This window comes from Erithacus rubecula, assembly GCF_903797595.1.
Source record: "Erithacus rubecula genome assembly, chromosome: 2".
Classification (NCBI taxonomy): domain Eukaryota; kingdom Metazoa; phylum Chordata; class Aves; order Passeriformes; family Muscicapidae; genus Erithacus; species Erithacus rubecula.
The window spans coordinates 42,282,583-42,292,915 of NC_136685.1; the positions used below are offsets into that span (position 1 = coordinate 42,282,583).

Genomic DNA, 10,333 nt, shown 5'->3' on the forward strand with positions numbered 1-10,333 from the left:
AGAACTTCACCCTATTGCAGTTTGCAGTATTTGCTTGTTCCAATCTGCATCCATAGTAGTTCTTTCTCACATAAACCAGGTCTGTCCAAATTCAGATACACAAACCAGCTGGTGCTGCACTTGCAGCAATGTAGCATTTACAGCACATAGATCTGTGCTTCTTGAGGAGTCACAATGCCTCCCAAAAACAAATGGTATTTCAAAATTAGGTTCTCCCAAGAAAATGCTTTGCTTCACTCAGTTTGTAGTTTTTAAATAATAGAACTCTAAAATTCAAACTCCTGTGTACCCATCTCAATGTGGCTGATCTAAATCAAGATGTTATTTTATTATTTTTTAATGACAAAGAACGTCATTGGCTTTCCAAAGCTAAGCACTACTACACTGTGGGACAGATTTCTGTTGAACTCATTTATTGATTCCAAAGCAGAATTTGGCCATTAAAACATTGTCTTATTTTTTCTCCTCATAGATGGATCATTTATGAACACAGTAATTACAGGGGACGTCAGATGTTGTTAATGCCAAATGAAATTCCAGATTGGTATAAAGCCAGTGGCTTTTGTCAGATAGGTTCTCTGAGACCTTTACTGCAGGTGAGTGGGCTTTGACATGAGCTCATCAAGCACTAATTTATAGCTTGTCATGGGGTTGGGGAGATACTATGCAGTTAAAAGCAGCGTTACAGCCTTGTCACAGGCATGTGACAAACTTAAGCATTGGCAATTGTGTAAAGAAATCACTCCTGAGTTTTATGTGTAATAAAAGCTGTTTGAATATGCTACATGGCTTTGCAGTTACACTGCTTAAACTGTTCATTAAGCATCCTTTAAACTAAAGTACAGAAGAGAGCATATAAGGATTAATTAAGGATTAATAAATAATGGCAATAACTGCTATGTATAAATAATTTTAAGTTGTTTCATAACTTGCAGTTAGACTGGTTGTTGGCATACTGTCTGTACTATATATGCATTATTTATGGAACAAGAAAATTGGTTAAAAAAAAAAGATACTTCAGTTAAGAAGTGATTTTGTGTTGATTTAAGAGGGTAAGTCCCTCCCTGCTTATTACTTGGCAGAATAATTTGCAAATCTAATACAAAATTTATTCTTGTCATGCACTCTTTATTTTGTTCTCTAAATAAAGACCATATGATCTTGTCCAATGATGCAGCAGTCCTGGGAGCTTTAACATCTGAACTTCTTGCTGAGCCATATTTCATTAGAGAAACAGCTTTTTCTAATTCATAGGTTACTTGTACCTGTAACCAACTGTGTTTGCTTGCTGTCATAGCTTTGTCTTTATATAGCCTTAAGCAGAATTAGGATAATGCATTTTCACAGCTCTGCTGAGAGCTTGTCTGAACAGAAGTGTTCATGTCCAACAGGCCACACAAGTGCACCCTTAATGAAAGCTAAGAGCATCCATAGAAGGAATTAGCAGAGAGAAGTTAGTTCTGCTCTGAATTAAAAAATTCTAGCTCTCTGCTGTGTGTTGATTTCAGTGCACAGGAAAGCCTAAAACTCTATGCAGAGTTCTCACAGCTTGTCTCATCTAGATGTTTATGGGCTTCTGAATTAAATTCTCAAATAAGAGAGTTAAGCTTTGAGAACAAAAGAGGGAGGTTTGGGATTCAGCACTGACAGTAACTGCTCTGAAATTAACTCAGAGCAGGATGTGTTTTCTGCTAAGACTGTGGTGAAAGAGTTCTTTTGTTTTGTGCAGAAACGTGTGTACTTCAGGCTTCGAAACAAGGAAACAGGAAAATTCATGTCAGCTGATGGAAACCTAGATAATCTGAATCTTCTCAGAATACAGGTTGCAGAAGATACAGACTCAGATGATCAAATCTGGGTTTATCAGGATGGATTCATAAAGTGTCGGGTAAGGTTTGAGTTAAATGTGCATTTTTTTCTTTTCCTCTCCAGTAGTAGGGCTTTATGAATTTAATTCCTACCACAGCATCTTCATTTATTTTATAGGTTTACTCTTCTTCAACTATAATGTAATCTTTCTGTAGAAAGTTGGTTTTTGTGGGTTTTGTGTTGTTTCAATCAACTCTGGATTTTTCAGGTGATACAAATTAGTTGTATGATACTTTTTTTGATATAATGGAAATTTTCAGAGAATGTATTGTGAAAGCATCAAAGCAGGGAAGACGTTTTAAAGTACAGACCCTTCCTGATAATATTTTGAACCATGCATACCTTGCAGTAGGACAGTTAGTGTAATGTAGGTTGGTATTTGTACTAGTCTTGGGCAAATTTGGGAGGAAACAGATGATTAAAAATACAGACATCATAAAGTCACCCGAGGACAATATCCTCTTCTGCTTTTAGGCAAGCTTAAATTTAAGATAAAATCCCACTCAAGTCATTTAGGGGTGGGGGTTTTTTGGTTTGGTTTTGTTTCGGGGTTTTTTGTTTGTTTTCTGGCTATCCCTGTATTTGTCAAATCCATTCTTTTTCCTTTCCTCTGTACAAGTTTCCAAATGAAGCCTACTTTTCTCACAGTCCATACAATTAATCATGCGCAAATTGTCATTGAGGTGAGCAGAGGTATGCTCAGTTCATGTAATGTTTAAGCATGAACAGTCTTAGGTAGGGATGCCAGCCAAAAGAAAATTAAGTTACTTTAATACTGTTAAACAGCTTGACTGTGAAGAATCATGTGAACTTTTTCTATAGGACTGTATAACTTCAAAGGAGCCATTTATAACTATGTCATCTATGCTGGAGGGAAAAATCTTACTGTTAATAAGCTAAGGCATTGTTTGGACAAGTTTACAGGACACATGTAGTTGTAAAAGGGATTTATGCAGACAGCAAAATGGTGCAAAGTAAGCTAAAGCTTTAATATGACATACAAAAGACTTCTCTTTTGATGGTGCTTCTCAAACATGTCACTGAAAGTTTTCATATTGAGACAGTCTGGTATTGTATGGCTTAGATAAATTCTTCTGGTTTTTCCCCCTTTTCTGTGTCTCATAAAGCAGTTTTTCTGTGCACAGAAAATACACAGTGTGTGCTGTATAGCAATTAGGTAGCTTAGTGCAGAGTGCAAGCTGGCAACATTGATCTTAACTGACTGAACTCTTACAGAACTCTGCCATATTTCTAGTGAATAGTAGTAAATCCATTTGCACAAACCAAGCATTGGGTTTTACCACATATTACAAAGAAAACTGAGCTCCTGGATGGGTAGCTACCTGCATAGAGGCAGACATAGGTCACTGGAAGAACCTGCACCTTCCTGAAGCTTGGATCATCTCAGTGACTGAGTCACCAGATGCGACCTTGTACTGTGCCTGGGATTTTCAAGGAAGGGCTGGTTTAAGTATGTGGGATAACCAGTAAGATATGAAAGTCATTTTGCTCTTTTTTCAGAAATGGATATGAGTGCAGGTCTCCTTATTCTTTGAGTTTCATGGAAATGGGTGAAGTTCTGGCCTAGTGGACCTAATGTTTAAGCTCAGAGTTTTCCTAGTCCCACTAGAGACTAGAATGCTTCAGATACAAGTGAGAATTTCACAACTAAATTGACTTTAATTCTAGGTTATGGTAGTCAGAAGTATGACTTTCTCAAGAAATAGTACTTTCAACAGTACTTGTAAAAATAATTTAGGGCCATTTCAACAATGACAGATGAGTGTTCAATCTGCCACAGAAGTGCATTTAGTAGTTAAAAGGCATAGTTCATGGTGATCTTTGATCTATTGAAAATTACTGTTTATTTAGAAAAACTGTTACTTAGTAATACAGTCTTAATACTCTTTTGAAATAAACTTAATTTTTGCCAGCTCTTTTTTAACCAAGAAGATATTTGCAGATGTTTGGAATCAAGTAATACAAGTGACTAGGAAAGAGTGTAGAACAAAGAAGCAAATATTACTGTGAAACTCTGTGAAATTCATACACTTGATACTGTGCAGTTATGTCCTTTATGTGAAAAGATTACTCCAAAATTAGAAATGATTGGGGGAAAATAAAAAAGAATGTTCAGAGGAAATGGAGAGCCTCTATGCAAGGAAGAGACAAAATAGTGAGGATATTTTAGCCTACAAAGGGTGCACTTTGAGGGATGATTTGCATGAATTCTCTGCAAACATAGCATGGATAACACATCCTTTAAAATAATCAAGGGATAAGGAGAGCATCAAATAAAATGAGTCGCGTATCAAATTCTTTTTAATTTATATTTCTTTAAAATAGTGGTAGTTAGGATTTGGAACTGCTTGCCACAGTATGGAAGGGTTACAATGCACAAGAGTGTTCATGTTAAAAGGGTTACACTGATTTTGGTGCGTAGTGACTAATAAATTCACACATGGAACAGAAGATGAGCATTACAGTTACTGGGATGCATGGAAAAGTCTCTGGGCTGGCAATTGCTGTAGCCTGGAAGAGATAACCAGGAACATCCTGCATACAAGAGTACAGTCAATGTAATCCTCCACGGTATCAATGTAATTTTCAGTTATTGGCCACTGTTAGAGACAGGTGCTAATTGTTCCTTTTGATCTGATACAGCATAGCTATTTTAATGTTCCTGTGTAGTGGAGAGTGTCAGCAGAAACAGGAACAAAAGAAAGATGAGTCTTGAGTTTGGGGCAAAAATAAGATACCTTGAGGGAAAATCATTCCTAAATTCTGTTTTCACCTAATGATCTCTCCCCTACTCGATTAAAAAAAAACAGTGGAAAGTAGAAGTAAGGCCATTTTGAATAATTGCTGTTCCCTTTCTGATGACACAGATAGCAGAGGATTGCTGCTTGACAATTGTTGGAAATCTTATAACTCCTGGCTCTAAACTCGGCCTGTCATTTGAGCGGAATGAAGACAAACAATATTGGCATATTAGTCCTGATGGCAGAATTTATAGCAAGATGAAACCCAAGCTGGTTTTAGATATCAAAGGTAAGCAAATGTTATCTCATTACAGTAGGTCTTAATTACATGGTATTTGCAATGGGATACACACTAAATGTGCCTAATTTAAGCATGGTGCTTTAGTTGCTTTAATCTAGAGGCAAAAGACCCGATCAGCTAGTTTGACCTCTTGAATTATACAGGCCCTAAGACTTCATTTCATTTTTCTTACATGCAATTTAGTAACTCACAGCACTTGCTTATCTTGTATTCTCAGTGTCCACTCACTGTAGATAGCCTCAGTTAATTTTGGGCAATGTGAGTATGATTATTTAAAATGGTGAAGCAAGAACAACCTAACTTCTCATTAACTTTAATTTCTGTAAGTGCAAATTTTCTTACACAGTAGTTGTAGATGCAATAGCCAGAGGATATTAGGAAAGCAAAAGCAGGCTTGTATACTGATGGGATTAGATGCAAAAAGGTGGGGTTCTTTTGTTTATTAATGACTATGCCTATATAGCAAGCATGAGATTCTGCCATAGTAGCTTGGGGTTTGTGAGCACTTGATGGTATTTTAGAGTCACTTTTGTCATAGTAATTTGATTTGTGTAGATACTGTTTCTAAACTTTGTTTTCAGAGCTTCACAGAAGGTCTAAAAATGTAGGAAATTGAATGATTAGCAGAATTAGCATAATCAGATGTATCTTACATAATTGCTCTTTTTTGTGAAGGCAGTAAACATTTTCTATATCTGTTCTATTCTATTAATTGTTTTACCTGTTTTAAAATTGATTTTTAATTGATGCTGTGACATTAATTATGTCAATTACAACCACCACTACCCCCCAAATAACCCAAACCAAGCAGAAAAATAGCACAGTCAACAGTCAGCACTTTAGAACCAAGCAGGACTGAACATCTAGAATCACAGAATATCCTGAGCTGGAAAGGACTTAGATCATCAAAGCCCAACTCCAGGCCCTGCAGGACACCCCAACAGCCACACCATGTGCCTGAGAGCATTGTCCAAAAGCTTCTTGTACTCTGTCAGGCTTGGTGTTGTGACTACTTCCCTGGGGAGCCTGTTCCAGTGTTCAAACACCCTCTATTGGAAGAACCTTTTCCTAATATCCAACCTAAAACTCCCTGCTTTGTTCTATGCCCTTGGGTCCTGTTGCTGGTCACCAGGGAAGAGATCAGTCTGCCCCTCCTTTTTCCCTCATGAGGAAGTTGTAGACTGCAGTGAGGTCTTCCCTCAGTCTCCAAGTGACCTCAGCCACTCCTCATACAGCTTTCCCTCAAGGCCTTTCACCATCTCTGTTGCCCTCCTTTGGATGCTCTCTAATAGCTTTATATCTTTCTTATATTGTGGTGCCCAAAAATGCACACAGAACTCGAGGTGAGGCTGCTCACTCAAGGGGAGCACAGAGCGGAGTGGGACAATCACCCACCTCTACTGGGTAGGATTATCAAAACTGTGCAATCAGGGTTATCTGATGTCTGACCATAATACAACAGTGGCACAAATAGTCACAATATCTCCTTACTGCCATAAAAACCTAGTGATTGTTAATTACAAACTTAGCAAAAACACTCCAGTTCAAGGAGAATCTTCAGTCACAATGCCTGCATATCTTTTTCTAAAGTCCATTCTAAGTAGCACCAAACAAGCAGAAATACTACTGTATTGCCTTTTCTTCAGTTAATCATATTGAAAGCAATTATGTATTCTGCATTTTTAACTGGAGAACTTTACAATGGATAGGTCTGGTGGAAGTAGAGATGCACTCTTAGCTTTAAAACAAAGTAAATCTGTACAGTAAATGCGAAACAGTAGCTACATTTAGCTGTTATTAGTGAATGCCTAGTAGGAGCATTGCCTGTTTCTGCCAACTCTGCTGATCCATTCTGGACTATAAATTGTGCTTTAAAGAATTCCTCAGCACATGAATGCAGTTTTGTAACTGTGCAGTTGCCAATGCCACCTTGTGGATAAACTGCATAGCACAAAGCCTTGTCCAGAGCACCATGCTATCAAAGTAAATAGTCTCTATCCACTGAAAAAGAATCCCATCTTTTCCCATTTTAACATGTTTACATTCTATCAGACACCACTTAAAAACAATTTTTGCATTCACAGTGATAACTGAGCTACAAAGCATAGCATTAGCTACGTAGCTCAGAATGTTACACTCATCATAAGCTTTCAGCTGCCAGGCTTGTATTTTGCTTAGTCAGTGAGGGTGAGGCAACTGGGGTGCAGAACAAAAAGACAGTGTCCATGGGAGTGTCCTGGTGCTTTGTATAAATGGTTAGCACAGATGGCTGCTTCCAGTGGGAATACCACCTGCTTTGCAGGTGTGTCGTACCACAGGAAATGCATGTGCCCTACATTTCTGCAGCACATACTAGATCTGAGGGAAAAAAACATCAATTTTAACTTCAGCTCCAGTCAAACATCTCTTTGCTTCCCAGTTTCTTAAGTCAGGTATTAATGGTGCTCTTCTGTAAGAACATGTTTGGCATTGCATCGTGTAAGTAGATTAAGCTCTTCTAAGAAATGTTTCTATTTTGCATTCAGATATGTTCAGCTGCTAGTGGAAACAGCTGAACATTGAGTGATACATTGTGCATGATGACTTGTGATTCATCTGGTCAAAATAAAGGATTATAATGGCAAGGAGTAAACAAGTGCCAGACCGTGTCCCTGACACGGTCACGTGTGTATTGTCTGTTAGCAGCAGGACTTAGCTCATCATCTAAACATCTTCACTCCATTTTTAGAGCCAAGTGACAATTGACAACTTTTTCAGGAAAACAGAATAGTCAAGCATGACTTGTAGGAAGACAGAGTCTTCAAGGAGCTGCACCTGACTGTACTGCAGTGTTTCTTTCCTTTTCCATCCAGGCCGAAAGAGCTGAGAAACTGAATTGCTAAAGGGGTGCCTTATTCAAGCAGACTGATTTCAGTAAATTTAAAAACAGTTTCAAAAATAAATTCCAAAAGCAGGCAATGACGAAAATACATTTGTCTTCTCAGATCCATGGGTCAAAGACAAACTGTCTACACCAGCTCTTACTGGAACTTTTCTGAAACCTGGAGTATTTGTCTCTTCTTTCAAAGATAACCTCCACTTTTTGACATTTCTCTCTGCAGGAGGCACACAGTATGATTGTGACCATGTTGTTGTCAACACAGTCAACGAAGAAAAGTTAACACAGTGTTGGGAACCGCTGGTTGTATAAACCCAGTGAAGCAAAGATGATGTTTGAATTGGCCACTGTTCTGGACACTGGAATTGGCACTGCCATCTCTGAAGGATGCAGGATCAATGATGAGAGTTTTGTCTTTTCTTCACCATCAACAGAATTATTTCACCTCCCTATTCAAGATTATTTTCCCTATAAAAGCTTGAGTATCTCAAAACCATCTTTTTTTTTTTGTTTTTAAATCCTTACAATTCAGTGTTGGATAGAGTGGCAGTATGCCTCAGGATAGAAGGGAACAACTGAACATGGGAGAGACCCCATGGAGTTATGTCAGTGATGGTTAACCCAGAATAGTCAGTAAGTGTAACTTATTTTATAAAGGACAGGAGTGCAGTGTGTATGTGAGTATAGCAACTTGGACCTATGGGCTGTAGTATAGAGAAATATTCACTATGGGAAATTAATATATTTGGTTCACTAGAACAAACTTATGTTTACTGAAAATTTGAAGACTGCTAGTACAGCACATCCAAAGATTTTTTTTTAACATGTGGCTTCAAGTATAGTTAGTATGCTAATATAGTAAGTCCTAAATTAAGAAAAAAAATCTAGATTTTCTCATGTATAGAGGATGTAAAGTAGCAGATATTTTGTTAGAAAAAGAGAGGGCTGAAAAAAGGATGCATTGGAATGTGAAGAATTTGCCCATTTTCTAGGTTGCCTAACTTCTTGAGTTGTGGGCATTTTTCTTCTTTGCCAAGACACATTTGTACCTTTTAAAACAGTTCCAGTAAGTAGAGTTTTACTGAACTCCAAAATTTTATAAGAAACAAGAATTCTTAGGGAAAGTATTACTAAATATGTCTGCAACAGCCTGTAAGCACTGTGGTTACTGAATTTTCCAGCCACTGCCTGCTGGGCTTAGCAGGGAGAATGCCCAACTCCCCAGTATTTCTGGAGATGCTGGAGAGCAGTGTTTGAGGTGGGCTCCTGGCTCCCATTGGACAGAAGTGTCAGACTCCTCTAGGAAGGGGCACAGCCACCAAGCCTGGATACGTGCCCAGCCACAAGGGCTGTGCCCATTCCAAGTAAATGTCACTGGTTCAGTAAAGAGATTGTGACAAGTAGGATGTTCTGATGACTACAGGAGGTCCTTCTGTTGCCCTGCTTTGAACCTTAGTTTTCCTTAATAATGTTGGCAAAAAGGTAAAACACAAACTCTGGTACTATGCTGCTGTGTTTTGTTCTGGCTTAGACCAGTGTTATTAGAAGCTGCTCCAAGGAACATCCAGGCCTCTGTCTTGCATAGTAAGTGTGTTTAAAAATAACATTTTCATTACTATTCTATTGCCTCAAAGGATAGTGGTGCTTTTACTATTACCACCTTAGAGGAAGTGCCTTACTAATTTTCTTCTTTTTGTAAAGATGCACTGAAGTTTTGTTGCTCTGAAATGTGCTGCTTTTAGTCCTTAATAGAACATATGTTGTTACTGGTTCCAAACAGTGGTACTTTGTTATAATGATGTGCTCTTGCTATATATAATATAGCATTTTACAAATAAATTTAAGTTAGGTAACTTTTTATTGAAATTATTTTTGAAGGTAGAAATGTGACATTTTATGGTTAGTTTTGTTTTCATCTTGTGCCCATCTTGGTCCATAATTCTTCTGTGACAGCCAGCCCCTGAGGAGTGAATACACAGTGTGGAATAGCTGCAGGCTCTGAGGAATGGGTGATTTTTCCATATGTGTTCAGTGCATTTGTGCACAGGGCCACCATCCACACGGCTGCCACTTTGTCCCCCAATGGAAGCATTGCATGACATGGTTTGTGCACCACCACAGCTGCACTGCAGCAAATGGACAGCTCTCATTTAAGAAACTGTCAGTTTCTTCAATCCACCTGCATAATTGCAGGGGAAGCTACTCCATAGCCCATCCCTGGCAAAATGGCATGTTGAAAAACAGCCCACCAGACACAAACACCCTCTCCAGCACTTCACCAGTGCTGATGAGACACAGCAGGAACAGGGACACAAAATCATGTCTACACTACCTGCATAAACACTGCAGCTGAATCTGGGCCAAGAGTTGGGCAACTAGAATAATTATCAGTTACAGATTGATTTTGTTCCATGCTTCTGTTTAGATTAGCTATGTCATGAGAGAGTTGCCATAATAAGATCAAAGTATCAGTCTTGAGACAGTGATGAGACCATTTAGTTCTGAGAATGAAATAGCTTGAGT

At 38.3% G+C, this 10,333-nt stretch overlaps 2 protein-coding genes across 2 annotated transcripts in view; both read left to right on the plus strand.

Moving 5' to 3' along the window:
• The window catches only part of CRYBG1 (crystallin beta-gamma domain containing 1), a 48,799-nt gene extending 40,061 nt beyond the window's left edge, over positions 1-8,738 (plus strand). The window contains exons 19-22 of the mRNA XM_079298694.1: positions 473-596; positions 1,730-1,888; positions 4,758-4,920; positions 8,034-8,738. Of these exons, the coding sequence (XP_079154820.1) occupies positions 473-596; positions 1,730-1,888; positions 4,758-4,920; positions 8,034-8,122 (535 nt within the window). The 3' untranslated portion in view covers positions 8,123-8,738. The remainder of the gene's footprint in view (positions 1-472; positions 597-1,729; positions 1,889-4,757; positions 4,921-8,033) is intronic.
• QRSL1 (glutaminyl-tRNA amidotransferase subunit QRSL1) overlaps positions 1-10,333 on the plus strand; it is a gene marked incomplete at its 5' end in the record, with an annotated part of 82,494 nt that overhangs the window by 34,814 nt on the left and 37,347 nt on the right. The window lies entirely within an intron of this gene.